Source organism: Pan paniscus, chromosome 8 (assembly GCF_029289425.2).
Source record: "Pan paniscus chromosome 8, NHGRI_mPanPan1-v2.0_pri, whole genome shotgun sequence".
Classification (NCBI taxonomy): Eukaryota; Metazoa; Chordata; class Mammalia; order Primates; family Hominidae; genus Pan; species Pan paniscus.
Window position 1 is genome coordinate 127,144,791 of NC_073257.2, and position 24,106 is coordinate 127,168,896.

Below are 24,106 nucleotides of genomic sequence, written 5' to 3' on the forward strand. Positions count from 1 at the left end.
CAGCAAAATTTCTCTTCTACAGAAGTAGAAATATCTTCTGCTTATAAGAATTACTTTAGTAGCTACAGAAATGAAAAATTTCTATTACCCTAATTAGGAATTCTAATGTTTGAACCTAGTGATTAATAATTTAATACATTTATTAGCTATTTTTAGCTTTATTTTTGAAATCTGTATATATAGTATATATATCAATATTTTATATATAACGTTGTCATATATATGAATTATTTTCTAATATAATTTTAAAATGCTTTCCATCATTTCTAAGAAGTGCTGTTAGATTCAAAGAAATAAAATGAAATAATTTATTTTCCATGTGGTATTTTTTTTTCTTCCTGAATTATTGCCAAACCACACCATAAAGTAAAAAAATGTTACAGCATTTCATGACTAATGATCTGGTTTTATATTTCTTATAAAATGGTGAATAAATAAATGAGACTTATGAAAAGTTACCAGTCAATTATTAATCAGTTAGCTAATTAATTATTTGGATAAATATTGTTTAGTTTTTTAAGTGCTGAGAGTTTTTATACATTTTTGCGGTTACAATTAATAAATGTATTTTTAAGTTTTACTAATCTATATTAATTCAGATGTCTTTTATATCTTTAGAAAGGATGATAAACAGTATTTGTTATGATGTTTTCTTTTGTATGTATAGTAATACACTTTGTTCAGTAAAATATATGTAAATCCTTTGACTTTCTCTAAAATATGTAAATTTATTTATTTTAGTTTATTTTTTGAGACAGAGTCTCACTCTGTCACCCAGGCTGGAGTGCAGTGGTGTGATCAAACTCTGTCTCCTGGTTTCAAGCAATTCTGCTGCCTTAGCTTTCCGAGTAGCTGGAATTACAGGCATGTGCCACTATGCCTGGCTAATTTTTGTATTTTTAGTAGAGATAGGTTTCGTGATGTTGGCCAGGCTTGTCTTGAACGCCTGACCTCAAGTGATCCGCCTACCTTGGCTTTTAAAAGTTCTGGGATTGCAGGCATGAGCTACCGTGCCTAGCCCAAAATGTGTGAATTTAAAATGGCTGTAGGATCCTTGTATATTGAATAATTAAAATGGGGGTAAAAGGTCTCGAAAATCCTGTAAACACAATTGAACTTCAAAAGTTGTCTTAATCTTTAGAAAACTTACTTTGAAATTGAAGGTCATTTCTTTGGTTAAAAAATGTCTTAGTGATTCTTAATGATTCTTAAATAGATATTGTAAATTAAGAAGAGTAAGATTTTCTTTTCCGTGCTGATATATTGTCTCCCATTTGTATTATAGCTGCTTCTGATGACAGATGTTACAGATATGCAGATTGTGCCAGCTGTACTGCCAATACAAATGGGTGCCAATGGTGTGATGACAAGAAATGCATTTCAGCAAATAGTAACTGCAGTATGGTTAGTATTTATGGGTAAATGGTGCTGTAGTTACAACAGACTGCTGCTTTATGATCATTAGCTTACCATTTAGTAGCACTGTAGAAAAAAAGCACTTTACACATTAAGACATTTAGAAAGTATATAGGGAATCATTCACTTCTTGGCAAATTGTGAAGTTAGATTGGTCTGTTGTTCAAATTTGTCAGTCTAGATTCCATTTTGGATCCATCAACTTTACTTCTTTTCATGGATGAGACTGGGAACATTTTTTCAAAACTTATATTGAAAAAGACTATAGCTATAAATGTTGTCTTCTGTTCCTATGAAAATAAAATTATATAGGTAGGTATTGAAATAATTTCCATTGGATTCCTGTCAGACATGCATTAGTGGTCGTGTGGTCTAGTGCTTTGTTTTCACACTTTGTGTGTAAGTTTAACCTGAGTTTTTGGTAGTTGTAGTTTCTCTTTTAACTGTCTATACATTAGTGGTTCTCAAGTTGAGGCAATTTTGTCTCACAGGGGACATTTTGCAGAGACATTTTGGTTGTCACAAATGTGGAGCTGCTATTGGCATCTAATAGGTAGAAGCAAGGGATGCTGCTAAACATTCTACAATTTGATAAGATTTTTAAACGTCCTTTTTCATCTAAAGTAGAGTTTTAGCACTATTGACATTTTAAGCCCTATAATTATTTGTTTATTTGTTGTGGGAGGGCTGTTCTATATATTGCAGAATAAAAAAACATAAAATATTTATGGCAGATGAAAATGGGTTAAGAGAAGCAAAAATTAAGATTTTAAGTGGTAACATCTAAACATTCTATGTTATGTAGAAGATATCAACAAATTGAAGGGAAAAATTTTAAAAAGTAGTATTTAGTAGAATTAAAGATTTTTTTGTTTTGTTTTGTTTTTTTGAGACAGAGTCTCACTCCATCACCCAGGCTGGAATGCAGTGGCATGATCTCGGCTCACTGCAACCTCCACCTCCTGGGTTCAAGTGATTCTTGTGCCTCAGCCTCCTGAGTAGCTGGGATTATAGGCAAGCACCACCATGCCTAGCTAATTTTTATATTTTAGTAGAGACAGGGTTTCACCATGTTGGCCAGGCTGGTCTTGAACTCCTGGCCTCAAGTGATGTGCCCACCTCAGCCTCCCAAAGTGCTGGGATTACAGGCATGAGGCACTGCACCCAGCCCAAAGATTCTTTCATGGGCCTATAGCTTGAGTAAAAATAAATAGCATGGATACATGTTTCCAACTGAATATAATGTATTATTTTTTCTTTTTTGGAAATTTTATTACTGAAAGTATCTACTTGTTTTTCAAGATAGCAGGCGGAGGTAAAAGGCAAAGACAAGGGAGTTGAAACTAAGTAAAAAATTTGATTGTATAATTTAAAAAATTCTTCACTAATTAATAATTCAAAATATGTAAGTTTTATGATTTTAATCTAATATTCAGAACTTAAAATGGAGGGAAATTTGCAGTTACTGACTCATTAGATTGAACCCTTTTGTTTTCATACATACTCTGTTGTTATATACTTTCCAGTGATACAAGTTGTTTTAATAACAACATATACTTCAATTTTATTTGAGTTTTAACATTAATATAACATGGTTATGCTTTGAAAATTTAAATTACGTTTGAAGATATCCACTGATATTCATCTAATGGGAGTTATTTTAGTAGAAGTCGGAGTTAAATAAAATAAGACATGGGAATCAGGGACTTGTATTACAGTTCCTCAGAGAAACAGAATCTGTCTATATATATATACACACATACACAGTTTATATATATAAATAAATAATATATATTTGTTTATATATTATATATAAATATATAAACATATTTGTTTATATATTAGTTTATATATTATATATAAATATATTTGTTTATATATTATATACAGATATATAAACAAATATATAAATCTATTATATATAATATATGAACCTATTATATAATATATAAATATATGTATATTATATATAAATATATAATATATATTTGTTTATATATAATATATAATATATGTGTGTGTATATATATATAATGAGATTTATTATAAGAAATTGGCTCATGTGGTTATGAAGGCTGAAAAGTCCCAGGATCTGCCGTCTGCAAACTGAAGACCCAGGAAAGTTGATGATGTAAATTCTACTCCACATATGGAGGCTTGAGAACCAGGAGTGCAGATGGTGTAAGTGTCAGTTCAAGAGCAAGAAAAGGCAGAGAGAGGAAATTCTTTCTTCCTCTACTTTTTTGTTCTTTCAGGCCCTCAATTGCTTGGATGACGCCCACCATAGGGAGAGCATTTTACTTTACTTGGTTTACCAATTCAGTCTCATGCAGAACTGCCCCCTACAGACATATCCAGAAATAATGCTTAGCCTAATATGTGGCCACCCCATGTCTTGGAAAAGTTGACACATAAAATTAACCATTACAAGTCTACCCCTTGTCAACTTGGCACCTATACATATCTATATAAACCATACTTAATTTTCAAATGAAGATAATAACAAGGTCATAATTCTACCTAACATGATACAAGTATCCTGTGTACAACTGGAAAACACATCAATCTCTTTCCCAGAAAAGGAGGTAAAGTCCTGGAGTGATATTTACTCCTCTCCTTGATATTCTGTAAATTAAATACTATGATGTAAAATCAACAGTACTTAAATTCTGATATGAGCATCTTATGTTACATGATGAGGGAATAAGAGAAGAAAGAAAAAGATATTACACACACACACACACACACACACACAGATGTATTCTTAGCAAAATGAGGAGGAAATACAGTCCTTATTTCTGTAACTGATCATGTGGTTGTAGCTAATATTTATACATATATATATTTTTTATTATACTTTAAGTTCTAGGGTACATGGGCACAACGTGCAGGTTTGTTACATATGTATACATGTGCCATATTGGTGTGCTGCACTCATTAATTCATCATTTACGTTAGGTATATCTCCTAATGCTATCCCTCCCCTCTACTCCCACCCCACGACAGGCCCCGGCAATTCCTCAAGGATCTAGAACTAGAAATACCATTTGACCCAGCCATCCCATTACTGGATATATACCCAAAGGATTGTAAATCATGCTGCTATAAAGACAAATGCACACGTATGTTTATTGCAGCACTGTTCACAATAGCAAAGACTTGGAACCAACCCAGATATCCATCAATGATAGACTGGATTATACATATATTCTCACCTAACCATTTTGTATTTCCTTTACCTTCAGCAAGCACCTTACCTGCTTGTGGTTTTTTAATCTGTTGGGGTGACTCAAACCTTTATTCTTGAAGGGTCATTCTTCATTAGTAGTCCTGCTTGAATTGGATTGTTGTAGTTTTCCATTGATCTTAATCACAGGGTAATATAATTTGGACATTTGTCCCTGCCCAAATTTCTGTTGAAATATAATCCCCGGTCTTGGAGGTGGGGCTTGGTAGGAGGTGTTTGAATCACAGGAGTGGATCCCTCATGAATGGCTTGGGCCATCCGCTTGTTGATAAGTGAGCTCTTGCTCTGGGTTCACTTGAGATCTGGTCGTTTAAAAGTATGTGGCACCTCCACCTCCATTCTCACTCTTGCTCCTATTCTGCCATGTGAGATGCTTACTGCCACTTTGCCTTCTGCAATGAGTAAAAGTTCCCTGAGGCCTCTGCAGAAGCTGGTGCCATATTTCCTGTAAAGCTTGCAGAACTGTGAACCAACTAAACCTCGTTTCTTTATGAATTACCTGATTTCAAGTATTCCTTTATAGCATTGCAAGAATGGCCCAACACACAGAGTGTAGGGTATGGTAATACTGAAAGACGCCATAAGGGATCTCTTGTATTTTAGACATATTCTTCCTAGCCTCCTGTGTGGCTAGTACAGTTTCCCTGTACTAGAAGCAGTCACCTCAATGAGCACAGTAACTCTTCTTTGACTGATGATTTAGAGGTGTAAGGAACCCAAAGTGGCCAAGTGGCAGTCTTAATTTCCAATTCTATGGAATCAGTGTTGTGTTTTCTGGAAAAAATTCTTCCTTCCTCTGGAATTAAGACATCTAGGTCAGCAAAGAATAAGGTCACAGGAATAGGAAGAAAATTTTTGCTAATGAATTACTAGGGGCGGTAGTGAGTAGTACCACTCCCATTTCCACCCCTTGATTATTGGACCCATAAATGCTGGCTGTGAGAGAAAAAGCACCATATATTGGATGCCGACTCAGAGCTTATATGGCTTTCTGGAGAACCCTTCTGTCAGCCTTGCAAGGTATTACTACGTAGCTGGCACTGTAACTGAATCATCAAAAGCCCATTCCACTGTTTTATGAAATGAGTTGCTTGACAATTGTAGGGAACATGATAAGACCAGTGAGCATAGGCCCATTGCTGTCCTCCATGTGCTGTGACATGAGTTCCTTGGTCAGAAGCAATTCTGTGTGGAATACCAAGATAGTAGAGAAAGAATTCTGTAAGTTTACTGATGGGAGTTATGGCAGAAGCATTGTGAGCAAGGAAGGCAAATCTATAGCCAGAATAAATGTCTGTTTCAGTAAAAACAAAATGCTTCCCTTTCCCTGATTGAAGCTTTATCAACCTTCCTCCAGGTAGCTGGCTGATTACCTAGGGGGATGGTACCATATCAGGAGCTCAGTGTTGGTTTCTGCTACTGGCATATTGGGTACTCAGCAGTGGTCATAGCCAGGTTGGCCTCGGTGGATGGAAGTCCATTTTGCTGAGCCCATGCATAATCTCCATCCCTGCCACCATGGCCACTTTGTCCATGAGCCCGTTGGGTAATGACACAGGTGGCTAGGGAAGAAGGTATCCACAGAAGTGGTCATCTTATCCATGTGATTATTAAAATACTCTTTTGCTGATGTCACCTTTTGGTAAACATTTACACTGGATACAAGTATCTTCACTTATTTGCCATTCAGTGAGATCTGTCCGCATCCCTTTTCCACAATTTTTTTTTTTGTCACCAATTTTCCATTCATGTTCCTTCCAAGTTCCTGACCATACAGACAAACCATTGGCCACAGCCCATGAATCCATACATAATTGCACATCTGGCCATTTCTTCTTCCAAACAGAATAAACAATGAGAAGCACTGTTTGATTTTGCCCACTGGAAAGATTTCCTTTCACTAGTGTGCTTCAGGGAGGTCCCAGGAAGGGATAGCAGAACTTCAGCAGTCCTTTTTTGGGTGGTACCTGCATATTGTGCAGAACCATCTGTAAATGAAACCAGTCTTCTCTTCCTCTGTCAAGTGATCTAGGGAACTTCTCTTGAAGTGATAGGTCAGACTGGGAGAGAGAAGGCAGTGTGGCAGAAGTGGGGATCATGGGCATTTGGGCCTCTTCGTGTAACGTAGTTGCTCCTTCAGGGCCTCCTTGAGCCTGATCATGTATATACCACTTTTATTTGATGATAGAGTGCCACTGTGCATACCCAACCTCATGGGTTGGTGGGTCAGATAACACCCAGTTCATGATGGGCTGAAATCACATAATTTGGTGACCCATGGTTAAACATTCAGTTTCTATTAAGGCCCAGTAGCAGACTAAGAGCTGTTTCTGCTAAAGGAGAGTAGTTATCTGCAGAGGATGGTGATGTTTTCCTACAAAATCCTAAGGGTCTGCACTATTATTTGCCTATAGGGGCCTGCCAAAGGCTCCAAACAGCATCCTGTCTGCCACTGATATTTCACGTACCATTGCACCTGCAGGATCATGTAGCCCAACTGACAGAGCTTGTATAGTAGTCTGGACCTGTTGCAGAGCCCTCTCTTATTCTGAGATCTACTTGGAATTCGCAGCTTTTTAGATCACTTGGTAAATGGGTCAAAGTAACATACCCCAGTGAGGAATGTGTTACCTCCAAAATCCAAAGAGGCCTATTAGACATTCTCCCTCTTTTTTGTTTTGGTTATAGGAGGGGCCAGAGGCAACAACTTAACATTCACCTTTGAAAGGGATATCTTGACATGCCCCATACTGCCAGACCCCTAGAGATTTCAGTGAGTTAGAAGGCCCCTGAATTTTAGATGAATTTATTTCCCAACCTCTGACACCAAATATCTTGCCAGTAAGTCTAGAGTAGTTGCTACATCTTGTTCACTAGGTCCAATCTGTGTGATGTTATCAATATTATGGATCAGTGTGATGTCTTGTGGAATAGAAAGGCAGTTAAATTCCTCAGAACTAAGTTATTACATAGGAGTGGAGAGTTGGTATACTCCTGAGGTAGAACAGTGAAGGTGTATTGCTACCATTGCCAGCTGAAAACAAACTGCTTCTAGTGATCTTTACTAACAAATTTCAAGAAAGAAGCACTTGCCAGATGTTTAGCTGCTTGCCAGTTTCCAGGGAATATGTTAATTGCCCAAGCAATGAAACCACATCTGATAAGGCAATTACAATTGGTATTACCACTCGGTTAAGCTTATGATAATTCACTGTTATTCTCCAAAATCCATCTGTCTTCTGCATAGACTAAATAGGCAAATTTCATGGGAATATGGTGCGAATTACCACTCCTGCATCCTTTAAGTCCTTGATTGTGGCACTAATCTTTGCAATCCCTCCATGAATGGAGTATTGCTTTTGGCTTACCATTTTTCTACATAGAGGCTGTTCTAGTGGCTTCTTTTTGGCTTTTCCCTCCATAATTGTCCTCACTCCACAGGTCAAGGAACCAGTGTGAGTTTTCTTTGAGCTGCTGAATATGTCTATTCCAATTATGCATTCTGGAACTGGGAAAATAGCCACAGGATGGGTTTGGGACCCAGTGGGCCCACTGTGAGAGGGACCTGAACTCCATTGATCATCTGGCAGTCATAAGCCTCTGACTGGTGGCCCACAGTGATGTTTTGGGTCTCCTGGAATTAATGTCAGTTTAGAACCAGCATCTAGTACTGATACTGATTATTTCCCTTTCCCCAGTGCATAGTTAGGATTTAGTAGGATTTCTATATATTTTACTCCTAGGAGCAACCTCATGCTCAACTCACCAATGCCATAGATGTAAGCAAGTCAGACTATTCCAATTGCTGCTTTAACTCTGCTGTTCATCATAGTAACCTCACCCACCTTGCCTTTGTTAGTTGAGTGCTGCTACCTAGCCCCTGCCAACCTAGATCCAATTATTCCTTTTGCATTTATGTTTCCCAATTCAGTGGCTGCACTTCCCACTGCAAGGCTGGGCATACAGAAAACAGCAATCATGGAGCTCTTCAAGGATGCCAGTGCTCCCCTCCCAAGCTTATTCCTTTCAATATTGGTGAAAGATGTGTCTTCTGGACCCTCTCAGTGAGGGTGAGCAGATCTTAAAGGACAAATCCACTCTAACATTCCAATCTCCCTAAGCCATTAAATGTCTTCTATATTAAACCAAGGCAGATCCAGCATTTCCAAGTCACTCACTGTGGGCCACCTTTTGGTCTATGTTTTAGCCAACTAACAAAAAGAGCCCTTTCTAACTCTCCAAGCTATAACATCAAATGTATAATTTCTGCTTAGTGAGCCCATATCAATAAATTTTGCCTGATCCAACTTTATGTTTCGTCTATCATTTTCCCATACTTTTACCGTTCTGGAGGCTGGGAAGTCCAAGATCTTGGTGGTAGTAGATTTGGTATCTGGTGATGGCCTACTTTCTGGTTCACAGATGTCTTTTCACTGCTTCCTCCCCTGGTAGAAGGGGAGCTCTTGTGTCTTCAACCCCTTATAATGGTGTTAATCCCATATATGAGGACTCCACCATTATGATTAAATTACGTCCCAAAAGTTGCACCTCCTAATAACATCACATTGGGATTGGGTTTCAAAATATGAATTTTGGGAGATGCAAACATTCAGTCCATGACAGACATTTACATATGAAAATACAACATATCTGAGTGAAAACAGACATATCTTAAAAATTGTATTATGTAAATTGCTATCAAGTATTTATAAAGTGGCGTTTTGCTTTATATTTTATTCGATGATGATGTGTTAACAAGGAAAGCATTGGGTGAGATAGTGTAAGAGAGCAGATGGTACTCACTTGTAATTTAGAATTTGATGTAATGTGTCCTTTAGACAGTTTTATCAGAATGTCTTGTGATTAAGCTAAACCAAATGTTAATGGCAAAGAGAGGTCTTTGGGATTTCAGTCTAGATTATGTACATTGATATCCTATTTCATATAGGTCAAACAATGTGCTTTATTCTCACATATTTTCATTGCAATTTACATGTCAGTATATTAGAGTGAAGATCAGTAGAGTAGTGGTTACTATTCATAAGCATGTCTGGTTCATTAGGCCAAAAATGCCAGCTATGTTTCAGAATAATAGCTTTCTTTTACCATTGATTAACTTGGCTCTATGTGTGATTGAAATATAATTTCATTTTTTGTACTTGTTTAGTATCAATAAATGACTATATTTTTCTTAATGAAGAGCAGTAGAGTTATTTGGATGGAGACTCTGTTACCATTGTTATTCTAAAGATTGACATAAAACTATTATTCTTTTTCTTATTCCAACATGTTTAGCCATTCTCATGTCGTTTTTATAGGTTATTTTATTTATCTGATACTTCAGGTAAATTTAATTATTTTTAGTTAGCTATCAAATGTTTAGAACTATACTGTAATGATTATATAGAATAATGCTAATATTTATATACTATATGAAAACAAAAAATTATGAATCAGAACAAATAACAATAAGAAAGTATGTTTCTAATGAAAATGAAGTGGTTGAAAAAGTCATAAAATGATTTTAAATTTACAAAAATGTATCTTCTGTAATTTTTTAGGATGAATAAAGATAAAAATTATATCTGGGTACTTTTTATCTGCTACTTTACAGTAAGTGTAAAATGCTCTAATAGAAATTAGCACCTTTGGAATGGAGGTAATGGCAATGTATTTTATGAAGGAAGTGGCTTATAAATAAATACTTGGTGAGTGACATTTAAAGTCTCTAAGTGGTTAAAAATTGCTTCAATAAATTTTATCTATAGGATAGCTATAACTTAATTTTAACTCTTAACTTTATTGAGTGAAAACAAATATTTAGCTCCATTACATGAGAAGGCCTGAGGTATTTATACCTATAGTCAAAACAAAACAAAAAGATTGAGGTGGGGGCTCAATGTTTAGCATTAAATCTTTGTATTTTTTTTCTTATAAAGTAGAGCCACAGGAAAAGCTGAGCCAAAAATTTTAATATCTATTTTTCATGAGTTAGGTTTTATCATAGGTATTGATAATATGTGAATTATCTGAACCTGGGTATATGTAAGGAACCACCATCAAAGTTTCTACATTGTCTACTTTTTTTCTCTCTTGGAAATTAACTTTTAATCTCTCAATGCCAGGATTAGTTGAAATATGATTACATTATGTAGATTTGGAAACAAAATAAAACTTTTGCAGATTCTTTGAAGCCTCAATGGAGGAAATGTGACAGATATATACAGAAGAAATCTCAATCAACCAGAACCATTATTTAGTGTCTGTGGAAGTAAAATTAGTTTGAGTTGTGACAGTCATTTATCTTTTTATATTGTATTGGGTTTTGATAAAGCATCTCTTTACCTTTTACTACTTTTCATTTCTGCCTCATTCCCAGGGGTCTGCATGATACTTTTATTAAGACTAGAACCATTTTATGTCATCATTAATGGAAATGACTTTGTACATGACTTTATTTTTTGAATTGGAAGGCTGTTTTTGAATTCACTGGAAAAAGTTTTCATTAGATGGTACCTGTTTAAAATTATGTAATTTGCACGCTTCATTTTTTAATAAACATTCATTCCAATTCCAAGAACAATAGTTTAACTTGTTAAAAGAAAAACTTAGGACAAAATAAATTTAGCAGAGCTTATTTGAACAAAGATTGATTCATGAATTGAGCAGCATTCTGAACCAAGAGCTTCGGACACCTCCAGCTATCAATGTGGGCAGGAAGTATTTTTAGACAGAAAAAGGAAGTGACGTTTAGGAACATCTTGATTGGCTACAGGTCACCATTTGCCCTATTTGGGCATGGTATGATGAGGCATTTGCCTTGTATAGAAATAGTCTGATCAGTTGGCAGCATGTGTTTGGCTGAAGCTCAGCTGCTGTGATTAGCTGAGACTAAGCTATCTGTTGTAAGAATACACTCATAAATTAGGTTGCAGTTTGTTTACATACTAAATCAGGCCAAATTTAATTTAATCTCCCCTTTTGGCCAGCTGTCAGTTTTGAGAAATTGACCAAAAACCTTAGGCACTAATACTACTTTCTGTCACTATCATAATGGACTTGTTTGGTCTGAATATGGAATTCACAATTTGCAATGTCAAGTCAGTTGGATGATTTTTTTATATTCTCTTTGTGTTTTTATTATTTTAACTACAGTGAGACCATCTGATGTATAACAGATGGCTGCATATGAACATATAAGACTTGAGAGGGGCCGGGCACAGTGGCATACACCTGTAATCCCAGCACTTTGGGAGGCCAAGGCAGGTGGATCATGAGGTCAGGAGATCGAGACCATCCTGGCTAACACGGTGAAACCCCGTCTCTACTAAAAATACAAAAAATTAGCCGGGTGTGGTGGTGGGCGCCTGTAGTCCCAGCTACTCAGGAGGGTGAGGCAGGACAATGGCGTGAACCCGAGAGGTGGAGCTTGCAGTGAGCCGAGATCGCACCACTGCACTCCAGCCTGGGTGACAGAGCAAGACTCTGTCTCAAAAAAAAAAAAAAAAAATAATAATAAAGACTCTTGAGAAGATATGGCATACTAAGGAGACTATTATAATAATGACTCTCATGAGGGTAATATTAAGAGACTGAACTATACTTCTTAATAGGTGCTTCTATGAATCAAATTGGTCAAAATCAAATATATCAACAACAAGCCAGAAGAGGAATCTACTTGTTTTAATCAATTATCTTGTTTGTTGATTTCTTAAAACTGAATTTCTATCATGTCGGACGTAATTTCCCAAGGGCAATAGGAGGTGTCATCTGTTGCACACACTCTTCCCTCTTCAGTCAACAGATAGGCCAAAGCAATCATGTTATCTAAAACAACTTTAGCAAGAGAATTTAAAGATGTTTGATGGGCAACTGTAGCCAATTTCTGCTATAGTAGCTAATGTTTGCGACAGATTTCTAATCATAGTCTCATTTACATTTATGCCAAGCCAGGGAAGGAGCATTCTACCAAAAGATGCCTGTTCAGGGATACTTAGACTTGCTTGCAAACTCCTCTTTATTCTATAGTTAAATTAAGAGGTGTAGACCAATGTTCAATTTCCAATTGGTTATTGGAAATAATCATGACAATTCTAACAGTATTACTGTTAAAATCCCTATTCAACATTTTCCACTTATTGAGACATGGAGTTGCTCACATATATGGTTGGTTGTTAAATCCTATACAGATAAAAATATACCCTGGTGAGGCACGACAGAGAGTTCCTTGCCTTGTGTGTTAGGGGCCTCAGTAGAGAAGCACTAGTAATATTTCTCCAAGGCTCCATTATGAAATCATTGCATGGTTGAAGGATCTTGACAATTAAAGGGATTAGGGTGATAAATTTCTCTACAAACTGTTGAATTACCTTTCTTTTGGTTATCCTATTCCATTTCTGGCACAATGTAACTGCAAATCCCTCATTATAGGTTTTGACTACTGTCAGATTTAAACGAAGAACCTGATGTGTGAATCTAAAAGCCTAACCCTGTACAAAGGACCAGATATTGCTCTTAGAACATCAGAGAAATTTGTTAGAAGGTGAAGCAGAGAATCTCTAAGATCATTTAAGGATTTGTGTTTAACATAACATATCCAACATTCAGTTACGTTGCCTGCAAAAGCTATTGATTATGAAATCATAATAAGCATGTTATCTTCCTAGGTATATATAAAAAATAAAAACAGAGAAAAGAGGAAAAGGACCATGGTTTCATGGTGACTAAGGAAAGAAGTCTTGATCTGTCTTCTTGGGAAAGGTGTTCATGTCTAGGATGTCATTTGTTTCTGAAGAGAAAGGTCCCTGGTCAATTTTGCCTTGAGGTTTCCAGTGGGTGTACTGTCCTGAGACTGGGAAGGGTCCTCTTAAATTGAGAAATGTGGATCCAAGGCTCAGGCTCAAGGCCCTGAAGTTTTGCTGCAGAGAAGAACTTCGTGTAGTCCCTTGCAGCTGACTTCAAGGGCAGTCTTTCTCTGGTGTCTCTTTTGAAAAGACCCAGTCTCCGGGGTGTAGACCATGAAAAGTCTGGTTGTCATCAGTTCGTGGGGGCTTCTTCTATCTGGTGAAAATATACCTTGGCAAAATGCATTAAAGCCTTGCAATATCAAGTCATGTCAGAGTTTATAAAAGCAGTAGATACATGAGGTTCTATTATTACGGGCATAGGCCTTCCAGTAACCATTTTATAAGGGGTCAATCTATGTTTTCCAGTGGGAGTGGATATGATTGCCATTTTAATTTGTAATACCTTTGAACAAGGCAGTGTAGTTAGCTTTGCCTAATGCCATTGTGTTTATAATACCTTATTTGAATATTTTGCAGTTTGTCCATTGAAACATATGCCTCTATTGCTGTGATTGGCTGGGACTCAACTATCTGTTACAAGAATATGCTTGTAAGTTAGGTTGCAGTTTGTTTAATCCTAAATTAGGTTGTAGTTCATCACTCGTAGAGGCAGCTTCAGGCCAAATTTAATTTAATTTAATAAACTAATGAAATAAATAAGAGAGAGTCTGATTCAGTTGAATTGTATTTGGAGTTAGAAATGTTTATTTTAAAGTTCACCAGAGGATTTAAATATACACTGAAGTTTAAGAATCATTGCTGTACAAAGGTGAAAAATAACATGCTCTTTTAATTTTCTAGTCTGTCAAGAACTACACCAAATGTCATGTGAGAAATGAGCAGATTTGTAACAAACTTACCAGCTGTAAAAGCTGTTCACTAAACTTGAATTGCCAGTGGGATCAGAGACAGCAAGAATGCCAGGCTTTACCAGGTAAAGATTTCAAAATTTAGTAAATGAGTTTATGGTCTACAGATAAATACTGACATAGAAAAGTACATTTAGTAAGGACACTACATTTTCTAAAATTAAAGTCATAGTAAATATCAACCTATAATATTGTAGTACTAATAACACTGTTTCTACAAGAAAAGTTTTTTGATTACATATTTGCTTCCAATTATTTTAAGGTGTTCATATGTTTATGATACTGTTGAACTGATTAGATACCTTTTCATCGAAAAAAATCTTAAAAATGTAGAAAATAATAAGCACTCAGACTTAATATTCAGATTTAACAAATACTAACATTTTGTTATATTTTATTTAAGTGCCTTTTATTTTCCAAACTCAGTGCATATTTTCATTATACATTATAACATTTATAAAAAATATTTTAAGGCAACAATAATATAGAACATATTAATTATATATTATATATTTTGCCTCTCTGTATCCTAAAATATATATATTATATATTTTCCCTCTCCATATCCCAGGGTTTTAAAAATATTATATATATAATATATTAACAATAAATACATAAATATATTACTTATATAATATGTAACATATATTTATTAAAATTATATATCTAGTAATTTTAACTAAATATATAATTTATATATTTAATAAATTTAAACCATAAATTTATATATTTATTATATTACATTTATAATATATAAAATAATATAAATTATATTTTAATATATTATCCTATATAATTTTATAAATACATTTTTTTAAAATTTTTTAAAAATTATTATTATTATACTTTAAGTTTTAGGGTACATGTGCACAATGTGCAGGTTAGTTACATATGTATACATGTGCCATGCTGGTGTGCTGCACCCATTAACTTGTCATTTAGCATTAGGTATATCTCCTAATGCTATCCCTCCCCCCTCTCCCCACCCCACAACAGTCCCCAGAGTGTGATGTTCCCCTTCCTGTGTCCATGTGTTCACATTTCTTATAATAAATATGTGCTTTTATGAGAATCCGAATTTTATAAACTACAGCAAAGCTCATTTTTAAAATTAATTTCATTTTTTCACAGTTAACATTGCTAGTGGATGCTAAGTACTCTTCCTTTGAAATATAAAAGATAAAATTAGAAAATTGAAAGGTAATACAGGCATTTAACCAGTTCTGCTTGTTATACAGATAAACTGAGATCCATGCTGGTTAAGTGATATGCTCAAAATTATGTGACTTGTAAATGACAGAGTTGTAGCTATTAACTAGGTGTTTTATTTCTGTTTAGTATTTTGCCTCTCTTTATCCCAGAGTTTTTTTTTTTTAAAGTGGAATTATTTTTTATTATTATTATACTTTAAGTTCTGGGGTACTTGTGCAGAATGTGCAGGTTTGTTACATAGGTATACACATGCCATGGTGGTTTGCTGCACCCATCAACCCATCACCTACATTAGGTATTTCTCCTAATGCTATCCCTCCCCTAGCCCCCTACCCCCACTTTTTTTTTTAAAGAAAAGTTTCTGAGCCTATTTAATTCTAAAACATATTGGAAAATTCCATCACAGAATTTGTCTGAAAGAGAATCTTTCTTACAAGTTAATGTAATAAAAATCAAAATTATTCTGCCTTTAAAAATGCCATTGAGGCCAGGTACGGTGTCTCACACCTGTAATTCTAGCACTTTGGGAGGCTGAGGTGGGTGGATCACTTGAGGTCAGGAGTTGAAGACCAGCCTGGCCATCATGGTGAAACCCCGTCTCTACTAAAAATACAAAATTTAGCTGGGTGTGGTGGTGGGCACCTGTAATTTCAGCTACTCGGGAGGCTGAGGCAGGAGAATCACTTGAACTCAGGAGGTGGAGGTTGCAGTGAGCAGAGATCACGCCATTGCACCCCAGCCTGGGTAACAGAGTGAGACTCTGTCTCAAAAACAAACGAACAAACAAACACACCATTGAGGCCCTGGAATGTCATTCATACTTTGAATTTTGTTTACATACTGGCCCTTAAAGCCTTTAAACAGTGCGATGTGCATGTGTGCTCATTTTGAGAAAGATAGTATTAATAATGCAGTAGGCAGGGTTTAAGAAGCAACAGTGAGATGGTACTAAGAAGTTGAAAGTGGTATTGATCTCTCAGAATTAAACTATAAAATGAAAATGTAGATCAATGAAAATATTTACAAAGTTTCCTTAAAATGACAAGGTTAATCTTGGACCAAAATAAGATTTGAATGAAGGAATGTATACATTTCAAGGAATATTACTTTGATAAGAATGGAAATTAGTTGCCAGTGGAAGTTTGGAAAAATGATAGTAAAGTTACTTTTGGTAGTACTCATCTACTCATTCCCTAGGAAAAAAATGTTGCTTTGTTATAAAGGCTCCACTTGATCAGGCTATTATTTTGGAGATGTAATGAAATATATTATGCACAAATTCCCTTTTCTTAATTCATATTTACTAAGCAGCCAACTGGTTATATATCATTTGATTTCCATTCAGCTTATCTCAAGGAAGTGAATGCTCTAAATAGAGGGCCCAGTCTGTAGAGCAGTTGTACAATTCCATGACAATTGGTGTATTGCATTTTTTTTACATTGATCTCATATGAGCTTGGCAATTTGAATTTATCTCACTAAACTCATTATAAATTAGTTGCCTTCCTTTTAACCCCACTGCTAAGTTGATGCTTAATACTACAAAAGCCTGAAGTATAAAAATATTTGGTTTGGTAGTATAATTTAGTTTAGCCACAAAGGCCCATGCATTTGTTTTTATTTGTGTGATTTGTCAATGAACTATTTTTGTTCTCACTAAAAAATAAATGAGGAGACAGGCAATAATAATCTAAATTCTTCCTTGATTCAGTAAGGTGAGAAAAAACCGTAATTTAAGAAAACGTTTGCATTGTAAGGAAAAGTTTTTTGGTATTTTGGATTTAAAAGGACTGTGAAAATTGAAACACATATAGCTTCAAACTGAAAACCAGGGCATGCTACACAGTCTTATTAAATGATAATTATAGTTTATTGAGGGATTACTATGTTCCAACTGCTGTGAGTTTTTCATGGTACCCAATTTAATCCTTAGAGCAGCAACCGTGAACGAACAGGAGTCCCCAAGATGCTTTCGAGTGGGTCCATTTGTTGAAGACTAATAGTACTGAGACATTATTTGCTTTTAAAATTTTCCATTTGTTATGGGTTTACCATGGAGTTTTATAACGGCTATCTGATGTGTGCTATTCCAATAGACTGAATGTAGAAGAAGGTATGAGAATATAGCTGTCAAATGCCAAATATTAAAGACATTTACAAAAATATAAAACAATAAAAATAAAATATGCTATTAAGTTGTAATGTTCCCCTTCAACATTTTGTTATGAAATATTAAAACAGAAATATTAAAAAACAGAAATAATTGTGGAGAGGACACCCAATACCTACATTCTAGATTCTACAATTAACATATTGCTCTATCTGCACTATCCCTGATCTCTCTGCCTATCCATCCCCTATTCATTCATTAATCCTTCTTTATTTTTTGATGCTGAGGTCTAATTTGAATTGTCAGCTACTTTCCCTCGGGAAGGGAATTTGAGGATACATTTCCTTTGGGCCTATTTGTATACCATAGTGGGGCAAGACATCTCAGCAGCTGGAAGAGTGCACTTATAGTGGGGTTTAAAATTATTATTTTAAATGAATAAATACATGTATTTGTTAAAGTTACCATATTTAATTTTAAAACCATTTTTAATTTTAAAATGCTCCAAATCAGTAGATATAGCATGCATAAAGAGAAGTTCTGTGGGACCCTCAATAATTTTTAAGACTTAAAGACCAAAAATTTGAGAACAGCTGCTTTAGAACAACTTTATAAGAGTTGCAGCAATATATCCAAGGTCATTCATACAGGGCTAGAGGCGCTAATACATTTCATATGATATAGAAACTAAAATGTAGTCTAACTTTATAGATCAGTATATTAATGAAACACTATTGTTAATTAGTGCACACTAAAGTTTAGCCTTATTAATATATTATATAAACCTGTGTTTTGGAAAACGGTGTTTCAAGTTCAACTTGGATTCTATAGATAAACCATTATTACTGAACAGTATGTTTCATCTTTAGAAAGACATGAATAATTGTGTAAAAATAAACATTAGCAAGGAAAGATCATAGCTCCTTTACTAATCATAAGTGAAATGAGACTTCTCTACCCATGCTTATGAAAGAATCAAAGAACCCAACTTATACCACAACTATATACCTGAGCTATAGAAATTAGATTTAGAGGTCAGTTAGCTTCACTTATAGGAGTAACTTTGAAACTGCTTCTGTTATAAGCTTGTTGTTTTTCTATTAAAGTAATCTTGTCTTATGTAAACTAGACCTTGGGACATAAATATAGTAGTGATTTTACTTATTGAAATACCATATGCCAATATACCAGATGTTACACAGAAAACCTAGCAGTCAACACACTTAACAGATGTCATAGAGCCATAATTTATCTCATGTTTAAGATTTAAAGAAAAACTTGGGATGTTCTGCTTTCATTCTCTACCAAACTATTAGAAAAATTTATTTGAAATATTGAGATATTTAATATGTTTTATTTCAAAAATAATTTAAACAAATACAGAAGTACTTTGAAATAATTGAAAAATACATTTGCTTTTTGGTAATCTAACAATAAGACACATTTTTTTTCTTACTAGCTCATCTTTGTGGAGAAGGATGGAGTCATATTGGGGATGCTTGTCTTAGAGTCAATTCCAGTAGAGAAAACTATGACAATGCAAAACTTTATTGCTATAATCTTAGTGGAAATCTTGCTTCATTAACAACCTCAAAAGAAGTAGAATTTGTTCTGGATGAAATACAGAAGTATACACAACAGGTAACATTTCTACTTGTTTACATTATGGAAATATGCTATGATAATTTCATAATTATTTGAAATTTTTTTTGGTTTTAATACATTATTGTTGCTAATTTTAGAAATAAAAGTGAAATTGATTTCTCAAGTGAATTGGCAGAAGAGTTATTTTGTATAAGTAATAAGGTAATAAGGTTTTGTAAATTATCATTTTTGCAGAGTAAACCACTGTATTACCTTACCAAGAAGTGATCTTATATGAATAGATACACTTAAAGAGTATATAATTTAAGAATTTTAACTCCACTTGGTATAGTGTGGCAGAAACAATTTTTGCTTGAAAACTTTTCAGAGCAATTATAGTCGATCCTCTGTATCTATGGATTCTGCATTCATGGAGTCAACCAACCGCAGATGAAAAATATTTTTAAAAAGTATGGTTGTGTCTGTACTGAACATGTACATACTTTTTTCTTGCCATTAGTCTCTAAACAATACGGCATAACAGCTATTCAATAACATTTACATTGTATTCAGTAATAATCTAGAGATGATTTTAAGTATATGGGAGGATATGGATAGGTTACTTGGAATACTATGCCATTTTATATTACATAAGGGATATGATATTTATGGATGTTAGAATCCACAAGGGATCTCCGTATCCTCCATGGATACAGAGAGATGACTATGTTACCAATTACTTGCTATATAGAAACAAGTAATGCTTACTTGTTACAGCTTACTTTAAAGAAGCATTGTAGATAGCATATCAAAATGGTGGACAGCATAAAATCTGGACATATGCTTATTTCTATAACTTAGTAGCAAGTTAACATCCCTAGCTCTATGTTTCTCATTTGTAAACTGGCATAATAATCATGGCTACTTCATATGTTTATTGTGGGTAATAAATGAGATACTGCATGTAAAGAATATAGAAAAATTTATTTTTGAGAGTTAACTTTGGTTACAATTTTTACTATTTCCATTTTAAGGGATACTATTTTTTTGTCTTTGTTCCCACTACTGCTATTACTACTATTTCCAGGAATCATTATTTAGACAATGAATTTTTAGGTAACTAAATGAATATTTCTGGTAAATAGTTAATATTGAAACTGATTGTGGAAAAATGTCTTAATTTTTCTATGGTAAGTACATTCTTTTGTTCAAGCTTCTATTAAAATTTATTTTATTGTCACTGAAGAATTGTATGTATTTATGGGGTACATAGTGCTGGTTTAATACATATAATGTATAGTGAGCAAATCAGGGAAATTAGCATATCCATTATGTCAAACATTTATTATCATTTACTTGTGTTGGGAACATTCAATATCCTCCTTCTAGCCATTTGAAACTATGTGATATATTATTGTTAACAATAGTCATCCTACATTATTATAGAACATTAGAACTTATTCATCTTATCGAGCTGTAATTTTCAATCCTTTAATAAATCTCTTCTTATCCCTCCCTTTCGCCTTACTCTTCCCAGCCTCTAGTACCTCTCCTCTACATTTTACTTCTATAAGATCAACTGTCTTTTTTTTTTTTTTAGCTTCCACTTATGAATGAGAACACAAGGTGTGTAACTTTCTGGGCCTCTCTTATTTTACTTAACAAAATGTCCTCCACTTCCATCCATGTTGCCATGAATGACAGGATTTCATTCTTTTTTAATGACTGAATATTATCCCCTTACGTATATTTACCACATTTTGTTTATCTATTTTTTTCTTATTGGAAACCCAGGTTGGTTCCACATCTTGGCTATTGTGAATAGTGCTGCAATAAACATGAGAATGCAGGTATCCCATTGATATACTGATTTTCTTTCCTTTGGATAAATGTCCAGTAGTGGGATTGCTGGAACAAATGATAGTTCTATTTGTAGTTTTCTGAGGAACTTCTATATTGTTCTCCATAGGGGCTGTACTAATTTACATTCCCACCAACAATGTATAAGAATTCCCTTTTCTCTGCATCCTCACCAGTATTTTTTAACTTTTTGATAATAGACATCTGGAGGTGAGATGATAGCTCGTTGTGGTTTTTATTTGTGTTTCTCTGATGATTAGTGATGTTGACCATTTTTTTCACACTTTTGTTGGTCACTTGTATGTCTTCTTTTTTTTTTTTTTTTTGAGACAGTCTCGCTCTGTTGGCCAGGCTGGAGTGCGGTGGCATGATCTCGGCTCACTGCAACCTCTGTATCCTGGGCTCAAGCAATTTTTCTGCCTCAGCCTCCCGAGTAGCTGGGATTACAGGCGTGTGCCACCACACCCAGCTAATTTTTGTATTTTTAGTAGAGACAGGGTTTCACCATGTTGGCCAGGCTGGTCTCGAACTCCTGACCTCAGGTAATCCGCCTGCCTTGGCCTCCCAAAGTGCTGGGATTACAGGCATGAGCCACCGTGTCCAGCCTGTATGTCTTCTTTTGGGAGATGTCTGTTCAGATCATTTGTTCTTTTCTAATTCAGATTGTGGTTTTTTGCTGTTGAAATTTTTTAGTTCCTTATATATTCTGGATATTAATTCCCTATCAAATGAATAGTGTACCAATATTTTCTCCTATTAGTCTGTTTTCATGCTGCTGATAAAGACATATCCGAGACTGGGGAGAAAAAGAGGTTTAATGGACTTACAGTTCCACATGGCTGGAGAGGCCTCAGAATCATGGCAAAAGGCAAGAAGGAGAAAGTCACATGTTACATGGATGGCAGCGGGGAAAGAGAGGGAGAGCTTGTGTAGGGGAATTCCTCTTTTTAAAACCATCAGATCTTGTGAGACTTATTCACTATCATGAGAACAGCACAGGAAAGACCTGCCCCCATGATTCAATTACTTCCCATCAGATCCCTCCCACAACACGTGGTAATTCAAGATGAGATATGGATGGGAACACAGCCAAACCATATAATCTCCCTTTCTGTAGGTTGTCTTTTCACTGTGTTGTTTCCTTTGCTGTGCAGAAGCTTTTTATTTTTATATAATCCCATTTGTTTATTTTTGCTTTTGTTTCCTGTGCTTTTGAGGTCTTGTTCATAAAATCTTTTTGTAAACCCATTCCTGAAGTTTTTTCGTATGTTTTCTTCTAGTAGTTTTATTGTTTTGGGCCTTAAATTTAGTTCTTTGATCCATTTTTTTGTTGTTGTTTTTGTATAGGGTAAGAGGTGGGGGTCTAGTTTAATTCTAATGCATATAGAGATCCAGTTTTTCTAGCACTATTTATTGAAGAGATTGTCCTTTCCCCTATGCATGTTCTTGGTGTAATTGTCAAAAATCAGCTGGCTGCAGCTATGTGAATTATTTGTGGGTTCTCTATTCTCTTCCACTGGTGTATGTTAATGTTTTTATACCAGTACCATGCTGTTTTGTTTACTACAACTTTGTAGTGTATTTTGAAGTCTGGTGGTTTGATAGCTCTAGCTTTGTTCATTTTGCTCAGGATTGCTTTGGCTATTAGGGCTCTTTTTTGTTCCATACAAGTTTTAGGATTGCTTTTCCTATTTCTGTGAACAATGTCATTGGTATTTTATAGGTAGTGCATTGAGTCTGTAGATTGCTTTGAGTAGCATGGTTGTTTTAACAATATTAAGTCTTCTGACCCATTTGCATGGAATGTCATTCCATTTGTTTGGATACTCTTCAATTTCTTTAATCAGTGTTTTGTAGTTTTTTTTTGTAGAGGTCTTTTACCTTCTTGGTTAAATTAATTCTAAGTATTGTAAGTGGTGTTACCTTCTTGATTTATTTTCCACCTAGTTTGTTGTTCGTGTATAGAAGTGCTACCGATTTTTGTGTGTTGATTTTGTAACCTGAAACTTTGCTGAATTAGTTTATCAGTACTAAGAGTTTTCTGGTAGAGTTGAAGTGGTGTCATTCCTCTAGGGTAATACCCGAGGTTCTTTGCCTCACACCAAGGAAATCAAGGACACAGACACACAAAGAGTGAAATTAAGAGCAGAGGTTGCCAGGCATGGTGGCTCATGCCTGTAATTCCAGCACTTTGGGAGGCTGAGGCGAATGGATCACCTGAGATCAGGAGCTTGAGACCAGCCTGGCCAACAAGGTGAAACGCCGTCTCTACTAAAAATATAAAAAATTAGCTGGGCCTGGTGGCAGGCGCCTATAATCCCAGCCACTTCGGAGGCTGAGGCGGGAGAATTGCTTGAATCTGGGAGGCGGGGGTTGCAGTGAGCTGAGGTCGTGCCATTGCACCCCAGCCTGGGTGACAAGAGTGAAACTGCAGCCCCCCACCCCCGTCCAAAAAAGAGCAGAGGTTTAATAGGTGAAAGAAAGAGAAAACCTTTCTCTCCTGCAGAGAGAGAGGGGCTCTGGAGTGGGTCTTCTAGTTCTGTGGTGAAATGCATGGGTTTTTATAGACAAGCTTAAGGAGGTGGTGTCTGATTTACATAGAGCCCAAAAGATTGATCTGACCAGGTGTGCCATTTACATAGTGAAGAAGCTGGCTGCCCTACCTTAATCTTTTATTATGCAGATGGGTTCTCTACTTGGCTAGTGCCATGTTGCCTGTTCCTTTACTGTACACGTGGTTGACAAAGAAAAGGGAAGATGTAGCCTCCACGTTAAACATGCCTGGCCCCCACGTAGCCTTCACCTAGTGGCACAGCTGCCGGCATTCACCGGTGTAAGCTTCCAGCTTTCTTATCTCTGTCTGCAGCTCAATTTCACAGGCTGCTCTTTGTTAGAAAAATAATGATTTTGGAGCTGCTTTTTGTTAAAAGGGAAGTCTTGCTCAGGACTCTCTTACCCTCAC

At 35.4% G+C, this 24,106-nt stretch overlaps 1 protein-coding gene across 6 annotated transcripts in view; it reads left to right on the top strand.

Annotated features, from left to right (window-relative positions):
- Positions 1-24,106, top strand: part of ATRNL1 (attractin like 1) — an 857,023-nt gene that overhangs the window by 177,015 nt on the left and 655,902 nt on the right. For all 6 annotated transcript variants that reach the window (XR_008619833.3, XM_034931565.3, XM_034931566.4 and 3 more), the window contains exons 13-15: positions 1,286-1,404; positions 14,311-14,443; positions 19,160-19,341. Coding sequence is in view for 5 of the 6 variants with exons in the window: in XM_034931565.3 (XP_034787456.1) it covers positions 1,286-1,404; positions 14,311-14,443; positions 19,160-19,341 (434 nt within the window). In the remaining variant the exon portion in view is untranslated. The remainder of the gene's footprint in view (positions 1-1,285; positions 1,405-14,310; positions 14,444-19,159; positions 19,342-24,106) is intronic.